General features: G+C 33.0%; 1 protein-coding gene across 5 annotated transcripts in view; it reads left to right on the top strand.

Moving 5' to 3' along the window:
• Positions 1-19,981: 19,981 nt before the first annotated feature.
• The window catches only part of Ufd4 (ubiquitin fusion-degradation 4-like), a 405,607-nt gene continuing 404,164 nt past the window's right edge, over positions 19,982-21,424 (top strand). For all 5 annotated transcript variants that reach the window (XM_085808305.1, XM_085808308.1, XM_085808306.1 and 2 more), the window contains exon 1: positions 19,982-20,485. In XM_085808305.1, coding sequence (XP_085664431.1) covers positions 20,346-20,485 — 140 coding nt within the window. In that variant the 5' untranslated portion in view covers positions 19,982-20,345. The remainder of the gene's footprint in view (positions 20,486-21,424) is intronic.

Genomic DNA, 21,424 nt, shown 5'->3' on the forward strand with positions numbered 1-21,424 from the left:
TTGAAAAACTTATCCACATCTGAAGCCACTATACAAAAGTTGTATGTGTGCCAATACAGCAATTTAAATTTAAAAAAAAAAAAATGCAGAAAATTTCAGATCAAGGAATAAGAATTGCAGTGCCTCTATGTGCTTAAAAACTACGAAGCATTCTGCAGACTTTCGTGCCAAAATCAAGGTTGACAAATAGATTAATACATTTTATTGTTTAGTGTATACATTTCAAAATTATTAAAATAACTTGAACAGTTGTTTAATTGCTTAAAACAGCAATAAAGTTCATTTATAAAGATATACAAGGAACTTCATAATTCATTGCTTTGGTGAACAACTGAAATTTACCAAATTACCTAACTTTATAACATTAAATATCTTCGTAATGCTCTGTTTTATAAAAGCTTAACTACTTCTAAAAGCTAACTACTAACTAAAAGCTTAGCTACTTACTATTCATTTGTTATACATTAAAATATTTTCTGATTTATTTACTAAATGTGTAATCAATCATCAGGATTATTAAATGTATTAAGAATTTCATACCTGCTTGTGCAATGTGAATGCATGTTTGTGTAATGAATTTTGATTTTCATGAACGAAAAAGAAATACAATCTCCGAATAAATACTTTTTTGTTTTCCAGTTCCTGTGTTTAGCTGTAAAAGTGAATTCACTTCAAGTATGTGTCTATGTGATTTTGACGATGTAAATGCTGAAACGTATGTATAGTAAAAACTCAACAAAAAAATATCCAGAAAGGCTCTTGAAATTTTGGATAGCTGAGCATATAAAAAATAAAATATTGTAATAAGTGAATGGAAGAATAAACTACTAGTCTAAAATCATAAAAACAGTTCATCTTATTTGTATCAACTTGATTATCAAAAGCCAATATTTAATATTATGCACGATTTTGAAAAAAATGTATGCTGCTGATCTTTGGAATATGATAACGAGTGATTTTTACAATGGTTGTTATGTGGATTAAGATTGCAAGTTGAGACTTTAAATATGAACAATAGTAATCTGAAAATTTGAAGTAGTAATTTTATATCCAACAATCTCTGCCAAATAACTTCCATGTTTTAAGTACCGTAATTTCCGGAAGAAAGGCCGCATCAGCGTAAACGCCGCACTCGAGAAAAATGGCAGGAAAAAAATTAAAATTACACAGAAACGCCGCATCAGCGTAAACGCCGCAATAAATTAAATTGCGCGTGACATCGTCGTGGGCCGTATAGATGCAAAAACTCAACCTAAGTCCTGATATATGACATACCAGTTAAGAAAAATGCATGAAATGAAACCATAACTCAAAAATAAATTAAAGGTAAGAAATGTATAGCTTCTGTGCCGTTTAGAGACATTTTCAAAAAATTTCCGCTCCCTTCTTACTTAAAAACTATCCAACAAGTACTTGTACTCAAACTGATGGGATCTGTATTTGGCAGAATGCCAAGAAAAATCCATTCATGCTAAAAGGGAAATACGTCAGAGTTCGTTATTGCCAGGCAGGTGGAGTCGTGTCCGCCCTTGAAAAAAAATGCAGAAAAGGCAGGGGTGGGGAGAGGATGGGATTCCTCCCCCCACCCCTGCCTTTTCTGCAATGGAAGATAAATCGTATCACAGAGGAGAGAGACTATTCAAACTGATGAGAATGTTGATTTGAAAGGGGAAAGAATGTTATTGTTCTGAGATCTCGTTTAGGGTGAATAAGGCATGTAGGTCCGTTCAAGGGAAAGAATGTAAACAAAATAACGTTCGCAAAAAGCAACTGAGTGGTCTTTTGTGTGGGAACAGCACCAGTCTATGCACAATGACAAGGCCATCCAAACTATGTACAATGACCATCATAGGAAATATTTATTTTCAGTGCACCTAAACGCCGCATGGGTAGAAACGCCGCACCCGCTGAAAATTTAAGTTTTAAACACGTAAACGCCGCGGCGTTTCTTCCGGAAATTACGGTAATTAAAAAATATATTTTTAACCACTTATTATTAATTTTTTAAAGTACATTCTATAATTTAAATTTTATTTACTTTCATCTGTTTTTTAATGTTTGCCATTATAAATTTCATACTATGTACTTTTTTAAGATTTCATAGTTATTTTATGTAAGAAAGAGATTTATGTGCAACAGATATACAGTGAAAATCATTTAACACAAAACTGAGGGGACTGAAATATTTTTTCGTGTTAAAAAATATTGAAAAGAAAAGAAATATATATATATATATTCAACAAAATTAAGCTTATTAGAGTACATTTTATTTACATAGATATGTATATATGCATGTATTTAATAAAAACCAATGAAACAAAAATTTCCACAAGAACTTAATGGAATTCAATACAAAATTTTCAAGTTTTTGAAAAACAAAACATTTTTTGAGTTTTGGGAAAATAATCAGATATTTTTCTTTGCTTTGTCTTTTTTAGCATTTTCGCCTAGCACGGGCTTCTTCCCTATATCGGGCTTAAGAGGGAAATTTTGTAAAGCCTCTTTTCCCGTCATTTCCCTCTTGGCGTCAAAAAAATCCTTCCGAGGATTTGGCGATTTTCGCCGATTCAAGATGGCGGAAAAAATTGCGCTAAGTGCCGGTTATCTGAGTCTTTCCAACTACTGCAACGAATTCTTCCGATAGTACAGCAAGACAGTTCATTAATACAGAAACTTCCTCAAACATTTAAGTGTCAGCTCAGTTTCAATATCCTACTTCTCCATTTCTTTCGGCGCCGAAGAATCTGATACTTTTGAGAATTGTGTGTAATGAAAATAATTTTCATTCATCCTTGGATTCGCTGAATTCTATGCTGTGCAACATATGAGCCAAACTCACTAATTTTTACTGACACTGCCATGTACTCATCACTGAATTCCAAAGCTAACTGATGACAGATGAGATGTTTGTGTGGCGTTTGTAGACGTGGAAGGCGAAAGTACCGTAGATAAACAAAACTGGCTCGTGTCACAGGCTATTCCGAGGGTATTTCAAAGCCAAATTAGCCTCTTTTCTACGAAACATGTGAAACCACCTCTCTTTCATTTCACACCCCGTTTAAATCTCGCCAGCGATACCAGTGTTTTCTGTATTTTGTTCATTTCCAGAAAGGATATCTTTTCGTGTTAAGAGAAACAAAATGCATGAAAATACATTATAGTTTATCGGGACCGTTGCATTATTTCGTGTTCACCGATATTTCGCATTAAACGTATTCCACTGTATACAGATGTGTTTAAACTATGTATATACAAATAATGTTTTAAAAGGAAAATTTATAATCCTTCCAAAAATTTTTGTGCATTATGCTGCTAAAAATTGATCAGTAAATATATAAAGAAAGAAATTTAGAACCAATTTTTCAGAAAGAGTAAAAATTGAAATTAAAATTAACTTGATAAAATCCTGTTTAGACTAACTAGTAAAATCTTTTTAAATTGGAAGATATTTTTAACTTTTGATTTTACTTCCCCTCCTCCCCCCATTTTCCTTTGCTACTGCTGTTTGATAAGAGGTTCTAGTAAAGTTTTGTGTTAAAATTATTTTGAACTTTCAAAGATTGTCCACTGCAGGATTTTAAATTTTTCTACATTTTTAAGGGCATGTTTTCTTTTTCTTTTTCTTTTTTTTTTTTTTTTTTTTGGTGAACTATTAAGATAAAAAAATATATTGAAATGGTTCATCAGCTGATTCTGGATACAGAGAAGCAAGGATTTTGTTTTAGAAGGGGAAATGTAATTAAATTCGACATACCTCCTCTTGATGATATTATGTTAAAGTTGGTTGGATTCCTCACCTTTCTTGTTCTTTTTATACTACTTTTTTGGTTTTTCTTGTGATGGTTTATTTTAACATGTTGACTGCCGTGGGGGTCACCGGTGACCTGCACTCGACTTGGCTACAGCGCCGTGGGTGCCACTGGCAACGCGACCAATAGTAAAATACATAACTAGAATAAATATTGATACTGATAAATTTTTAAATAGTACCATTGTTACTATAATGGTTTGAAGAATAATAAATCGTAAAAATTTAAATTATAAATCGCAAAAATGGTCTACAGATGTTTGGAGGTCGCTGGTGACCCCCAGCATGAAGCACAATTATACAACATTAGTTTCTGTAGATAATATTTCGACATAATATATATCGCATAATAAAAATTTCAAGTTGCCGTCATGGGCAAATCACGTAAAATGCGCGCTGCAGTCAACGTGTTAATTTTTACATTTTAAAGTATTCTTGTTCTACATTTATAAGATTTTATGAAGATCATTTGAACTTCAATTTTTAAGTCTTTGTGAAAAGTTGGTTCCAAATTTCTTTATATACTATATATAAGAACTCCTACACTCCTAGAAAAAACTAATTTATAAATTTATTTATCCCACATTTTCATTTTTGAAACATTTTAGTACATGCTTTTCCTCAATATTTTAAAAGTTGATTTTTTGTTGAACTGAAATATGTAATATGGAAAAATTCTATCAAAAACATAACTCAGAATCAAAATAGAGATAATAATAATGTGGGGTATTAGATTCTCTTTCCCTAATAGTCATTTGAAACATTTTAGCGTGTTTTTCCATTCAGCTGAAACAGTAAAAATATAGAAAAATTCCCATAGAAACATAATTCGGCTGAGAAACAAAACAGGCAAAAAATTGTGTTGGCGTCAGGAAACTGATTGGTCTAAAGAGAGCTTCTTAAACGTTTTTTCAGTCGTGAGCCTTTTATATCATAGATTTTTTTCACGACCCCAAAATATTTATGAAAATTTTGTGGGACCCTATAAGCATTGCGAAAAATCTGACATACGTGTGAGTTTTTTCACTTGTATTGTAAAATAGTATTGCAGTTTTAGGTCATATCTTTAAATTCTCATTTTAAGACATAGAACAATGTGAAAATTTTAATTAATTAACAGACAAAATGACAGCGTCACATGCAAAGCAAGTAAAGTGAACATTTATATTATAAACAGAATGCGTTGAAACATTTTTGTTTTTCTCTTTGTCTGTATTGTTATATATGTAATTGTAACTGTATCTATTATTATCTTTAACCATAACTGTAATATAGAATAGTAGATGAGTAATGTAGAATAAACGATGGGGGGAAGGGTCGGCGATATACGATCACCGAGGCAAGCGGCAGCACGATCGCTGCGCTCCGTAAAAAAGTGAAAATATTTCCTTTCCTCTTGGTGATTAGGCCCACCAGCGGCCGAGCGGTAAAGACGCTGAACACTGGTAGTTCGGTCCGAGGTTCGAATCCCGCGAACGGGCTGGTTGCATGGGCGTTTTCGTGGTTTTCCCCATGTGTAACGTGTATACGAGCCAGTTTCCCTTAGAAAGTCCTCCACGAAAGGCATCCCTCCCTTTAGGCAGATAGCCCTCGTGTGCTTTGCCATAATTAAATACACCAACACCTCTTGGTGATTATCAATTAAATTTCTTTGAAAAATGTTTTTTCCCCCTACAACACCTATATCATTCCAATGAATTTCGGCTCCGATGTTGACGAGAATAAAACAGCGGACAATATAAGGATATACTCCAAAAGCCTGGAATTTTAAGATAAGTACTTTTCTTTCATCTAAACTAAATCAAATTTCTTTAAATAAGTGCATTTAAATCAATAAATCTTAATTTTTCATCAGTTTAAAGCATTAAAAAATACTTGAAATTGCCATTGCTTGTGGCTTCCTTTGTGTATCAACTCCAAACAGACGCCAGCGTTATCAGTTCACGTCTGTCAACACTTACAAAGCCCTTAAGGAATCTCGAGAGAGGGAAAATTTGGGGATGAGAGGGATAATTTGGGCATCGCGCTATTTCCCTCTCGGATCTTCTGGATTCTCATTTCTTTCTAGATCGCTTGAATATAGTTTCGCCTTTAAATAATATTATACCTCACTGATTTTTTCTCATACTGTTCTTTGCTATCTGTTAAATGTCCATATGTAAGGAATGGTTTATTCTTCACTGCCTTAAATGAATTCTTAGAACTATGAGCTTATATAAATAACAGTGTGCCTCATTGTGTTATACTAACATTATTTAACTAGTAATAAATTATGATAGTAAAATAATTAATCTTGTAATAAATTATGATAGTTAAATTAATAAATACTTTTTAATTTGTGTTTTTAATACATATACTCAGTAATTTACACACATAAATATATATATATATATATATATATATATATATATATATATATATATTGTGTGTGTGTGCGGTTGTGGTCTTGTATTGTATATGGTTCTATGTTGTTAGTCTGCTGCTGTTTTTTGAAAAATGTATGAAAATGTTGAGAATGAAAGTAGCATAAGTTACTTTGGTTAAATTAATATATACTTTTGTTTGATGACCTTTGTTGATATCTCAGGATGCAAGCGTACATATTACTTTATATTCCATGCTAAATACCTTGATACGAAGCATTTTAACACCTCAGTATTTGATTTTTCCCCAGTAACACATCTATTCGCCATTACCAAACACACTCACTACACAAACACACATGTGAGACACTATTTATTGTAAATGAAGACAGTTTCTTCTCCTTTTAACTACACTCATGGACACAATCGTATTTTAGGATATTTCCTACTTCTTTTCCTTTTCTTTCTATAGGCCCTTTTTTTCCCCTTTATTATTTTTGGGCTATTTATTTAAAATTTTATTTTGTCCCATCTTTTCTTCCTGGCCTTTTGACTCGTACAAGATGTACGAAGTTCCTTTTTACTCTCCTCAAATACGAAATTGCCCCTCTTTCTATATACCTTTCCTTCGCACCTATGCTTGATTTTTCGCCCATCGGTGCAGAAAGACTTAGCGGGTGCAAAACAAGACATCTGTCTACTTTGTCTGTCTGTCTGTCTGAATAAACGATGTTTGTGTACATCTTGTAATCATCACTGAGCACGTACCCAACACATATAAAATACAACACATGGCGCAGCCCGTCGTTGATTAAAAAAGTAAATCTTTTTTGAAGAACCATGCAGCCTCGGTAAAGATGTTCTAAACAAAAACATCATGGGAAGTTGTTTACTGTGAAATCGAAACTTATATCGCTGGTAAGTGAGTTGTTTATTTTTATTGGAAGTGGCTAAAAATACGTATATATAAACTATTTAAAGTCCTAAATTAAATATGGATGGATTAAAGCCACCAAGTAATCTAAGTTTCGAAGGAAATTTAAGCGAAAATTGGAAGAAATGGAAACAAAAATTCCAAATTTATATGTTAGCGTCTGGTTAAATTACTAAATCACCTGAAATTAAAGTAGCTATTTTATTGCATATAATTGGTGAAGAAGCACTTGAAAAATTTAATACTTTTAATTTAAGTGAAGAAGATAAGAAGGATGCTGACAAAGTAATTGAAGCTTTCGAAAATTTTTGCATACCGAAAGCAAACGAAAGTGTTGATACACATATATTTTTCTGTCGAACACAACATGTAGGTGAATCGTTTGATGATTTCTTAACCGATTTAAAGAAATTAAGTAGCAACTGTGGATTTGCAGAATTAAAAGATAGTTTAATAAGGGATAGAATAGTAAGTGGAATTCTAAATAAAAATCTCAAAGATAGATTATTAAGGGAAGATCAGTTAACATTGGAGAAATGTATTAAAATGTGTAAAGCTTCTGAATTAGCAGAACTTCAGCTGAAAACTTTAACTGAAGAAAATAAAATAGAAGCTATCAAACGTAATAAATTTCGACCTTCAGAAGAAAAAAGTCAGCCTTGTAAGAAAGACTTTCATGTAAAACAAAAGCAACAAAGTACTAAATCTTCTTCAAACTATCAAGGAAATAAGTACAATAATCCAAAACCATGTAGAAAATGTGGAACTCTTCATAAGTTATACAATTGTCCTGCTTATAAGAAGATTTAGTTGTACTGTAAAAGGAAAAATCACTTTTCTAAAATGTGCACTTATAAAAATGTTAATGTTGTACAGAATAATTTAGCGCATGGTAATGAATATATTAGAGTCAGTAGAAGATACAAATCCATTTTCTAAAAATAGAACAGAATGGTTTGAAAAACTAAAAGTAAACATATGTAAATATTTATTTGTTAAGTTGGATACTGGAGCTCAGTGTAATGTGCTACCATTGCCTAAATTTAAACAATTAAATTTAAGAGAGAAATGTTTGACTAAATCAAAAGTCACTTTAAATAATTACAATGGTACTACAATTGATGTAGTTGGAAAATGTAAATTATTATGTGAAACATCGAAAGGGGACAAGGATGAAATAGAATTTCAAGTCGTAGCATGTGATAAAACTGTTCCAGCTATTTTAGGTTTACCTACATTGCAAAAATTAAACCTAATACAAAGGATTTGTACAGTAAATCCTGATTCTAATGAAAAGTTACCAGAACTTTTAAAAGGATATCAAGATTTGTTTAAAGGAACTGGGAATTTAACTGGATATACATATCATATTAAATTAAAACCAGGAGCTGTTGGTAAAATAGAACCCTGTAGGAAAATTCCACTTAGCTTATTAAATCCATTAAAAAAGGAATTAGCAAGAATGGAAAAAGATAGTATTATAAAGAAAGTTAACCAACAGAATTCGTGAATTCATTAGTGGTAGTAAGGAAATAGGATGGAAATTTAAGAGTGTGTTTAGATCCTCAGCACCTTAACCAAAATATACTGAGAGAACATTATCACATACCAACCTTTGAAGAAATTTCATCTCAAATGACAAATGCAAAGGTCTTTAGTATTTTAGATGCAAACAAAGCATTTTGGCAAATTAAACTGTCAGATTCAAGTTGTGAATTTACTACATTTAACACTCCGTTTGGTAGATATTGTTTTTTGAGGTTGCCATATGGACTGAGTTCATCACCAGAAGTTTTTCTGAAATTTTTAGTGATTTAGAAGGAGTTCAAATATATATAGATGACTTATTAGTTTGGGGTAAAGATAAAAAAGAACATGATTTAAGATTAAAGAAGTTGTTGGACAGAGCCAGAGAAAAGAATGTTAAATTTAATTTAAATAAATGTAAATTTGGGCTGAATGAAGTGTATATGGGACATATATTTTCTAAAGATGGTTTAAAACCAGATGAAGACAAAATTAAGGTTATTCTAGATATAAAACCACCAAAAAATGTGAAAGAATTAGAAACTTTCCTAGGAATGATTACATATGTTTCTAGATTTATACCTAATGTATCAGAATTGACATCATGTTTAAGAGATTTGTTGAAAAAACAAGTTATCTGGAACTGGAATGCAACACATGAAAAAGCATTTAGAAGACTAAAAGATGTCTTGGTAAATAAACCAGTTTTACAGTATTATGATATAAACTTGCCAGTAGTTTTATCTGTAGATGCATCTCAAGAAGGACTAGGAGCAGTCTTACTGCAGCATAATTAACCAGTGGCATATGCATCTAAGGCATTAACAGATACACAGAAGAATTATGCTCAAATTGAAAAGGAAACTTTAGCTATTGTATTTGCGTGTGAGAAATTTCACCAGTATATATTTGGAAAAAATATTACTGTGGAAAGTGATCATAAACCACTGGAATCAATTTTAAAAAAGCCATTAAATAAATGCCCTGTAAGACTACAAAGAATGCGTATAAGATTACAGCCATATCAGTTTGAGGTAAAATATAAACCAGGAAAAGAACTTTTTATAGCGGATGCATTATCAAGATCATTTACTGATAAAGGATCTGATTTCTTTGAAGGAGAAATAGAAGCTCATGTTGGATTAGTTGTAGAATGTATACCAATGTCTAATGGTAAAATGGAAGTTTTTCAACTGGAGACAGAAAAAGATGAAGAACTACAAGTTTTAAGAAAATTAATTAAAACTGGATGGCCAGATGAAAAATGTATGGTTCCAGAACTGGCAAAACCATATTTTAACTTCAGAGAAGAACTATCAGAAGCAAATGGATTAATATTTAAAAATTCCTGTGTTGTTGTACCAAGAAGTTTAAGAAAAGATATGTTAAGCAGAATTCATTATGGTTATTTAGGAGTAGTAAAATGCAAGATCAAAGCAAGAGAAATATTATATTGGCCAGGAATGTCCAAAGAAATTGAAGATTTGGTACTGAATTGTCAAACATGTTTAAGTTTACAAAAAGCTAATACTAAAAAACCAATGATATGTAAAGAAATACCTAATGGTCCGTGGGAAGTATTGGGAACAGACCTCTTTTACTTTCAAGGAAGGGATTATCTAATAGTTATAGATTATTTTAGCAAATATGTTGAAATTGGACATTTGGAAGATTTGTCAAGTGTAGCAGTGATAAAGCAATTGAAATCAATTTTTGCAAGACATGGTATTCCAAAAATAGTATATTCGGATAATGGTCCACAATATAATTGCAGGAAATATAAAGATTTTGCAAGAAGATGGAATTTTGAAACCAGAACTTCAAGTCCAAAATACCCACAGTCTAATGGAATGGTTGAAAGACATATTCAAACTGTCAAGCGAATGTTAGAAAAAGCTGTAGTTGACAACAAGGATCCATATTTAGTATTACTGGAATATCGTAACTCTCCTATTTCAGATGAAATTAAGTCACCTTCAGAATTGATGTTTGGAAGAAAAGTAAATGGATTGATGCCTATAAAAGAGAATTTTGTCCAAGCTAAACGATATGAAGACCACAAACAACATTTACTGAAGAAGACAAACCTTACAAAAAAGTTATTATGATAGGAATGCAAGACCATTAAAACGACTGAAAACAGGAGATCATGTTTACATAAAAGAGAAAGGGAAAAAACTAAATGAAAGAGGGAAAATTATAGAAGAAGCAGAAAGACCACGTTCATATAGGATTATAAGAACAGATGGAAGAATTGTAGAAAGGAACAGAAGAGACCTTCTTAAAGGAACTAATCAGGAAGAGTTTGCAATACAAAACAACTATGAGAATGAAGTTATAGATGAACCCGAGATACATGAAAATAGTAGGAGCACTACAAATTTAGATGTGCCTGTAAGTCCTTCAAAATCAAACAGAAGTGTTATGTCACCAAATAGCAAAAGAGGTATAGTATCATCAAATTTTTCAAATGGACGTAACTACGTCACTCGATCTGGTAGGACTGTTAAGAAACCTTATTATTTAAAAGAATATGTTTAATTTTACTACTATTATTATTTTTTTATAAAAAAGGGAGATGTTATATATGTAACTGTAACTGTATCTATTATTATCTTTAACCATAACTGTAATATAGAATAGTAGATGAGTAATGTAGAATAAACGATGTTTGTGTACATCTTGTAATCATCACTGAGCACGTACCCAACACATATAAAATACAACACATGTATGGTCTTATCTTTATCTATTTTCAGATACATTGTGTAAAAATATTGGGTAATTGTAAAATTATTATATTAAGTTTAAGAAATACCAAAACTACTGAAATTTTTTGCGACCCCCCTGCTGTAGATGGGGGTTGCAATCTACAGTTTAAGTAAGTCTGGTCTAAAATAACGTTACAATATTTGATTTTGTTGGAACATTGGATAACTGAGGCCACACCCAGTGCAGTTATGGCAGGTGTGCAAATTTTGGAATTTACAGAAATATCAAGTAGCAAAATTTTTGGAATTTAGGAGTGGAAAAGTTTTTAGAATTTAGGACCCACAGAGATTGCATAGCACAACAAAATGTATCTGCTGAAGCTAGGACTCCAGTGCATGGTTATATTCTTATAAAGAGTGTATGCCTGAATGCAAAGATGCATTTTGAGTCATCATCGCTAGGTCACCAGCCTACACAGCATTGTGTGATACATCCTTCATGTAAATAGCCCACCAGCGGCCGAGCGGTAAAGACGCTGAACACTGGTAGTTCGGTCTGAGGTTCGAATCCCGCGAACGGGCTGGCTGCATGGGCGTTTTCGTGGTTTTCCCCATGTGTAACGTGTATACGAGCCAGTTTCCCTTAGAAAGTCCTCCACGAAAGGCATCCCTCCCTTTAGGCAGATAGCCCTCGTGTGCTTTGCCATAATTAAATACACACACACACACACACACCTTCATGTAAATAAGAAATAAAATTGACAGCACTTTAGTTAAATAACCTAACTCATTCCTTGTAAGTATAATGCAAGAGTATTGTAATTGTTGAATAAGAATACAACACTTGCTTTCTGTTCATCTGAAATGGGATAGATATTCTAGCAGTTATTTCAGCAGAAATTTGCAAGAACGAATCATTCTTTATTTAGTTAGATAATCAGGTTGATCTTTACATTATGGTAACTTGGCGTTTTTTTGGCGAAAATTTGGCGACCAACTCTCCTACAGCAACCCTCTATTTTTTTTCCCCGCCGCCATTTTGTCTTCACGAAGTAAAGACATGTTTCTTTTCTTTTTATCTACTGAACACCTCTTCCAACAATCTGCTAGCCGAATTACACTTATGCTAGAAATTTTATCTAACAAAACTGCTTAATCATGACAAATATTCACTGCAAAATTGGCAAAAGTGCACAATACCATACTCCTTACGCGTTTTTCAAAATAACACATATACATAAGCCATGTACACGCCGACTTATTTTTACTTAAAAAAAATCCCAGAATTGCACAAAAATGGCATTGCGCACACTCTTCACTATATCCATGTACACTGCTTTTTTCTCATAAATTAGAAAAATTTCACGAAAATACATGACAATTTTCTCAATCTTTAAACCCGGTAAAAAGAACATATATGAAATTACCTGATCGCGAAAAAGTATTTACCCTTTCCAAATATGAACATTTCCACATATAAAATAAATAAAATATCCAAAAACTTTTACCTCTAAATCATCTATTACATTATACACGTCACCAACGAATTCATACCGCAAGCATTACAAATACTTTGTATCAAATATTTAAATTATTTCCATGCACGTTTACTTCAACTTAAACGTATACCAAATTCCTACAAACATAAAATTCACAAAATAACTATCATTTAATTAAAATATCACTAAACCATGTACACGCCGACTTATTTTTACTTAAAAAACATCCCAGAATTGCACAAAAATGGCATTGCGCACACCCTTCACTATATCCATGTACACTGCTTTTTTCTCATAAATTAGAAAAATTTCACGAAAATACATGACAATTTTCTCAATCTTTAAACCCGGTAAAAAGAACATATATGAAATTATCTGATCGCGAAAAAGTAATGAACATTTCCACATATAAAATAAATAAAATATCCAAAAACTTTTACCTCTAAATCATCTATTACATTATACACGTCACCAACGAATTCATACCGCAACCATTACAAATACTTATTGTCAGATATTTAAATTATTTCCATGCACGTTTACTTCAACTAATACGTATACCAAATTCCTACAAACATAAAATTCACAAAATAACTATCATTTAATTAAAATATAATTAAATTCAAAAACACTACATAAAATATAAATGAGCACATACATTAAATTAATACATACATAAATACCCATTTCGAATTCACTTTAGTTACGGCCATGGGATCCAAAAATTCACGAACACTGTTTCACACAACACAGAATAAAGCCAAATACAAAATTTCCAGATTTTTTCCCGATTCCCCCCCTTTTCCGATTAAAGAACCGTAATTCGTCCATTAATATCACATGACATATCCCATGATCTCTCATTTCCCTCACACAAAATAATGCGTAATCGGAACTGAGTACTGCTCACATTATTACCAAAGTGCCAGGTAGTAAGTAACCTTTATCGCCTCCAAAATGACGCCGAACTAGCAGTTACCATATTGTAAAGATCAACCGATAATCAAAATACACAAGCTATGAACATAACATATTAAACCTTAATTCACTTTTCACATTAGACAGCCAATGTTTATCAATTTTCACATAAGTCGTACTTTCCCGTAAATTTGAAAATACTCTATTGTATGCTGTTCTGTTCAAGACAAGCCGGAAATCATTTTTTTTCTTGTTCTGTTAATAACTTGTTTTTTTACAAAATTTTAACCTGGGAGTTATGAACAAATTTGTGGGCGGTCACCAAATTCAAAGAAATTTATTTGACAATGAAAGATATACGGAATTTGAAGATAATTTTGGATGTTTTTTAACTTTTGCCAGGAATTTTAAATTAAACATTTCCATATTTTAATTCTGATTTTATTGCTTTTCACTTGATTTATGTGTTATGTTTGATGATTTCCAAACAGCTCGAATCAAATTTCAAAGCAACTGCATACGCGCAGCTAAGATTTAGTTTTTTCGGCTATCTTAGTAATGTCTTGCATGCAATTTGTAAATATAATACGCATCATTTATAAACTATGTTTCTTATTTCTAATCAAATTTGCTGTCAAGTAAGCGCATAACATTTCCTAAGCATTGGAAAATTCAGTAGTGCCTCAAAGGATAATAAAAACAATTTTCTTTTCGTCGCAATTTTGTTCATGATGGTTAAATGGCCCAAAATCTCTTGTAAGAGAAATGGGATGGATGCACCAACGTCAAATAAACTTAGAGAAGAACTATTAATGAAAATGCAAACAGAAATGTAACCATTGGCTCTCTTTCTACTTCTAAAAAAAAAAAAAGAAAAAAAGAAAAAGAAAAAGAAAAAAATTGAGTAAATATCAAGAAGAGTTTATTTTATACTGTTTTACATGTTGCATTATCAATGGAAAAAGAATATCCATTGTGTGTTAAATGTAGTGAAAACTTGGCACATGGAAAGCATGAAACCTTCGAAATTAAAAATACATTTTGCCGCCGCAAACAGTAAAGTCGCCAACAACGGTACTACTGATGCCAAACGGAATATCTTCGCTGCCAACATTTTATGCCTCATTTTCGAAACGTCGCAGCCATTTGTTATCAGATTGTTTCTTTCAATACTGGCATACAACTACATAGAATTTTTACAAGATAATTAAAATTTATGCCCCAAGACCATTCGCGGTAATTAAGACACTGGTGTGCAAAAATTAAGGACGAAGTCGAAAAATTAGCATAACAGCTGAACGAAGAGGCAGAACGAACAGAAAGACCAATCAGAAGATTAAGTAAGGTGATGTACGGTAACACATGCGCAGATATGCTGGTAGACATAATGGGGGAGTGTCTGAGTAGTATAAAGCATGTTGTCGGTGTAAGATCAGTATTTCTGGCAAAGAGATTGCACGTCGTATAGCAGTTAAAATCACACCGAGTTGCTGCCTCAGCGAGAAATGGCGAATAATCAATCTGTTAGACGACATCTGGTTGCTTTTACCCGAGGTCGAATCATTGGGAAGTTGGAGGAAGGGCGCAGTGTGACAAGTGTGGCTGCAGAGTTGGGAATTGCTCACAGCATCGTTTCACGACTTTGGAGACAATTTCAAACTACAGGAACAGCTATCCGGGGTTTAGTAGTGTTCGTCCACGAGGAACCACACCCGCAGATGATCGGTATATTGCCTTACAGGCCAGAAGAAACAGACGGCAGACAGAGGGAGAAATCGCTAGACACAGGCGACTAGAGGACCGATATCGCGTTTTACCGTGGCCAGAAGACTGCACGGTGGTGGTCTGTTTGCACGACGACCTGTACGGTGTGTACCTCTAACGCCTGCCCATCGGAGAAGGCGTTCTCTGTGGTGCCGGGAACACCGGAATTGGAGAGACAATGAATGGGGACGAGTACTCTTTACAGATGAGAGCAGATTAAGTCTGAGTAGCGATTCTCATCGCATACTCATCTGGAGAGAGCGGAAAGCCGCAATCATCCCTCGAACATCATTGAAACGGACAGGTATGGAGGTGGCGGTGTTCTCGTTTGGGGAAGCATCATGCTTGGTAGTCGTACAGACCTTCACATCTTCGACGCAGGTTCAGTCAACGGGACCCGTTATTGTAACGAGATTCTTCTTCCATATGTGCGTCTTTTTAGAGGCGCTATGGGTCCGCAGTTCCTTTTCATGGACGACAATGCCCCATGTCATCGCACAGTAGCTGCCGACAGCTCTTAGAGAGTGAGGATATTGAACGTATGGATTGGCCGGCACGATCTCCGGATCTCAATCCCATCGAGCATGTATGGGATTTTCTAGGCAGACGCTTGGCAGCTCGTACCTTACCACCAGTAACGATTCCGGAGCTTCGATTGGCGCTGCAAGACGAACGGGCAGCAATGCGTCAACAACTCATTGACAACCTCATTCTCAGCATGGGCAGACGCTGTGAAACTTGCCTAGCAGTCAGGGGAGATCATATCCCCTATTAAAGCCCGGATGTTTCTTGCTGGACACCCATCACAGGGATGTTTCGGCCTTCAGTCGCATAGCGCTCCATGCTACTTTTTCAATAAAGCTTCTTTTTATCCCTCTGATTTCTCTTTTAGTAAGTGTTGCTTACATTACTCATGTCCTTACGTATTGGGGATCTTACAGTTTTAAATGTGTTGATTTGGAAAGCTTTTGTACAAAGTCTCGTTCTTAATTTTTGCACACCAGTGTAGACTGCAATCACACCACTCACCCAAAGGCAAAAATATAGAAAAGGCAAAATCAAGGGTTAAATTCATCAATTCTAATGAGAATGCAGTAGCGAAGTAAAGCACTGCGGTTTTTACATAATTTCTGAGTAAGCTATTTGTACGAATTGAAATAATTCTTGCATTTAAACTTGTATTCCAAATTAAGATTTAACTTGAAATTAATGTAGATAATTACTGAGAGAATTAGATTTTTGTAGTGTAGTTTACGCGAGATGAGATCACGTGGTGTTACGTGATACGAGCCGGCAAATCAGGATGTTGAACCATGAAAACATAGTAAATTCTTAATGTGTTTTTACAAATTTATTATCTTTATTTATTGGCTTTTTACAAAATTTTATAAGATATTAAAATGTTTGTGCCTTCAAAATAAAAAATTCTTAGAACTAACAGTTGTTAACATTTTTTATGTGTATATTGTATGTTGTCGTCAACAAAGTCTGCTTGGCGAGATTTGCGCCAGTGAAACTGAAAAGTACCTCAGAAACTAAACATAAAGATTAAGTAAATAAATCTGAAGAACTTTTTTAAGGAATGAGCTGAGAGCATGAAAAATTAAAATGTGTTTTTGAAAAAATATACAACAGTTCCTGAGAAGGATTTACAGGCATCCTTAAAAGTTTCGAATTTAATTGCAAAAAATTTAAAACCTCATACAATTGGAGAATCACTCATTCTTCCTTCAGCAATTAAAATGACATCATTTATGCACGCAGAAAAATATAGTAACGATTTAAAAACAATAGCATTAAAAGAGATACTGTTTCTCACCAAATTTTTGTCATATCAGACACTATAGAATACAAAATTCAGTCTTTACTATAAAACTTGAAACTACCGACATAACTAAAATGTTTCAATTTATCGTTTATGATGTGAGATATGTTTTTGAAAACAACGCAGTAGAATATTTTTTATGTTGTAATATTTGGGAAGGAAAAGCAACAAGAGAGAAAATATTTGAAATTATTAACAGACATTTTGAAACAATGTTACCTAGACACACTGTGTCGCAGTTTGTACTAATGTAAGCTTTTAAAACTAAGACAATACTTTGGCAAGGAGAACTGAACAACAAAAAAACAAAACAAAAAAACAGAAACATGCTTTTCACAATTACTAAAGAAAATAATACAGATTTCTTGTTTAAAACGCCATATGATAAAATTGACAGAAAGTTTTTTGAAAAATTTCCAAATAAGGAATTAGGTTGGATCTGTGACCCATTTTGCCTTTGGTGTTTTTAATTCCAATGTATCACTAAATGAAAAAGAACAATTAATTGATATTTTAAGTGACGGAATACTGTATGTTAAGTCTCTAACTTGCCAAAAATTTTAGTTGATTGGAAACTAATATGCCGATTTAAAAGGAATGAAAGTAAATTATTACGTTTCTTACGTAAAATTGTACAGTAAACCTTTAGGTTCTATTTAAAACTTCTAAAATGCTTATGTTACATTTTTCTGTTCTTGAAAGTGGATTTCTCACTGAAATAGAAATAATTTTGCTATTGAATTAACATCGAGAACTTTTTTATTGAAATATTTTTTCTCTGTGACATTAGTTGCATCTACTACAAAATAAAGATTAAAAAACTGTTTTTAAAACATTTTGAATTCGTTGTCATATTGATCTATGAAGCACTAGATTAGTGAGTTTTTATTACATTATTGACAAATATAGTTTTTAAACAATCAAAAAATTTAAAGCGGAGATAATTATTTGTCAAATATGAATGTGTTTTCAAAGAGGAAATAAATAATAAGTGATAAAAAGAAAATTCAGTCAGAACATTCACATCTCTAACAAAGTAATTTGCTTTGATTTAATCTTTATAATACAATTTATTTTAAAATGATAAGGCAAAATCCAATGTGAAAGGTTATGCGAAGATTACGATAGTACTTAGAGTATTCAGCATTTCGCATAATCCTATAACCAGATAATAATAATATTAAAATAAATTTTATCTTAATGAAGTGTTCTTATAACAGTAAAATCATGCAATTACATAAACGAATACACTTTCGGACAATATACTTAATACTGTTTACAAGCGCAAGCCAAAGATCTGTTTATGTTACATCTCGCCCTTCAGCGCATGCTCAAGAATTACCATCCAGGCGAAACTAGTCGATTTGACCATGACGTCAAAAATTCGAAAAGTGGGGTAGGGTTTGGAAATACTAAAGCTATATAGGAGCCTTAGGAAATACGCAGTGGGGTAGGCGTCTTGCCAGGTGAAACTAGTCGATATTTCCGTGACGTCAAAAATTCGAAAAGTGGGGTAGGGTTTGGAAATACGCTTCCAGGCTCTACAGACGGCTGATGAAGGCACTGAAAACGGACGGCTGCTGAAGGCTAACAGACTACAGACAGGCTGTTGAAACTACAGACGGCTGTTGAAGGCTACGTTGAAAGCGTTCAACGTTTTGTTAGCTTGCTTGGCTATTGAAAACACTAACAGGTGTGAAAAAATTTCACAACTGTGTTGTCATAGCTGGCTCATCATAGTACTTCAGAAATATTAAAATTCCTGAGGTACTAAGTACTACGCAGCTACATATCTACTGTCATTTTGTGACCCCATATTTGCATTTAAACGATGAGGAAAATAACAATAGCATTATCCCAAAATATAATATAAGTACTGTTCTTTAGAAAATGTCAAGAGACCTATGGCCATTCTTAAGAATCTAATGCAGATACCATGCCAGTCATGTAATTGTTCAATGTTTATCCTGTTATATTAATTAATTTTTTTTTGTTGCCTATTCTGATCTCATTTAGGGTATATACTCATTCTTTCTGCGTCATAGTATTCTTTCGTCTAGAGCTCCACATATATATACATATGAGTTTTTTAAATGAACCTTCATTGATTTCTCGAACATTTGAACCCTTTTACCATGCTAGTGATCTATCGTAGCAGTAATCTCATTTTGAAATTTAGTATTTCGTATGTAAAGCACTAAGACCTGTGAATAATTGTAAATTTTACAACCACTTTCGACAGCGATTGGGTTCCGTCTCCGAGTATTCTGGTGATTACACCATTCAATACAATACCTGTGTGTCTCTCGATCATTTGAACTATTAGCACTGAGCTATGAACTGTTGAACTTTTTTTTCTTCACCATCTCCTTCACTTTTCATTTCTTCGTATCCTGTCATGTGTTGTGATGAGCCTGCCAAGTATTATCATGCAAATGTTATCATAGTAATGATATTAATTTTTGAATTTTGAAATTTAGTGTTTTATATGTAATTTGTGAATAATTAGAAATTTTAACATTCAGTTTTGACCAGGAATGGGCCCTTTGCCCAAGTACTCTGGTGATAATACCATTTAACTGCTGTGCGGACGCTTTTGGAACAGACGACTGTGTCCTCAACTTGGTGTTCATGAACAGTGGTATGTCTGTGTCATGCTCTGTAAAGTATAAAATTTGATGCAGTACAATTAATGGTACAATGAGTGGCCAATCGCGGCATCATATATTTAAACTGTTATATATTTATTGAGAATGTATCATTGTTATGATGACAGAGTACTTATCAGATTCGTGTCAATAAGAACTAAATAGTTTTCTCCCAGGAAAATTCATATCTGGGCGCTCTGTGTGTACAGTATTTATGTATGTATGAACGCACGTCTTGTCCTCGCGTTTCTCTCTGTTACTGTACATTTAAAGGAATGAAAGATTTAATCCGATAATAGTGAACGTAATTTGGTTTTTGTATCAGTAAAATTCTGACAGTGCAGAAACATGGCTGATGTTGATCCGGAAACTCTATTAGAATGGCTTAATATGGGCCAGGGGGATGAGAGAGATATGCAGTTGATAGCATTGGAACAACTTTGTATGTTGTTATTGATGTCAGATAACGTGGACAGATGTTTCGAAAGGTAAGTGTTTTTATATCTATAGATTTTAAACTAGTTCACTGTTTGTCAATTTGATTATTTGTAATCGTTGCAGAATTTATATCAGTAAATTAAGAAGATTAAGACCATGTTGAGATTTTGTATGTTGTAGCATTCAGAGGTATGATACTGATTTTTGAAAATGTGCAAGTTATTCATGCAGTTCGGTGCCATATGCATGTTCACATTCTAGAAACAACATACTGATTAGTATTATATAATACCGCCTTTTTAAAAAGATTAAAAATCTTTCCAGTCACTTTCATTATAGAATTACAAAATAAGATATTATGTGGTTTTAGGATTATTTTTTCATTTGATTCAAATGTTTTGATTCACAGAATTAAAAACTAAAATGTCTGATGCTGCCCCTTTATTGAAAAGATGAAAATCTTTGTGATGTAGCTTGTCATAGGCATAAAATTATGCCTTGGGATTCTGTATGCTGCTGTACATTTTAAGAAAAGAAAACATGTTGTCATTCAGTGTATACTTTTGTTTGTTTACACATTTGGGTTGCATAAAATAATAAATTGCAGTTGTCTGTATTTAGTACTTGATTGTTATTATCTAATAACTGAGTGCCTTGAGAATTTTATATTTCTCCAAGACTTGCATACATAATCTCTTTTCCAGTTTATTTTTCATTGAATTCTAATGATTTGTGAAATCGTCTAAGTTATCTAATGCTGAGTTACTTTTAATTGTTGGCATGCTGTTACTACAGTTAATAATAGGGTGGTTAACAATCTATCACCAACTAATATCCACTTGAGAATATTCAAATATTACATAAGGACAATGAATTTTGAATATTAGGTTTAAATTTTCTCATCTACGTGCAAGGCCACTTAAGCTTATTCTTGGTGGAAATTCAGAAACATCCAGTTTTTATAAAATCTGTTCAAATATTCCAATTTC

The sequence above is a fragment of the Stegodyphus dumicola genome, chromosome X1, assembly GCF_044657685.1.
Source record: "Stegodyphus dumicola isolate Sdum_Otavi_A_Nest chromosome X1, ASM4465768v1".
Taxonomy (NCBI): domain Eukaryota; kingdom Metazoa; phylum Arthropoda; class Arachnida; order Araneae; family Eresidae; genus Stegodyphus; species Stegodyphus dumicola.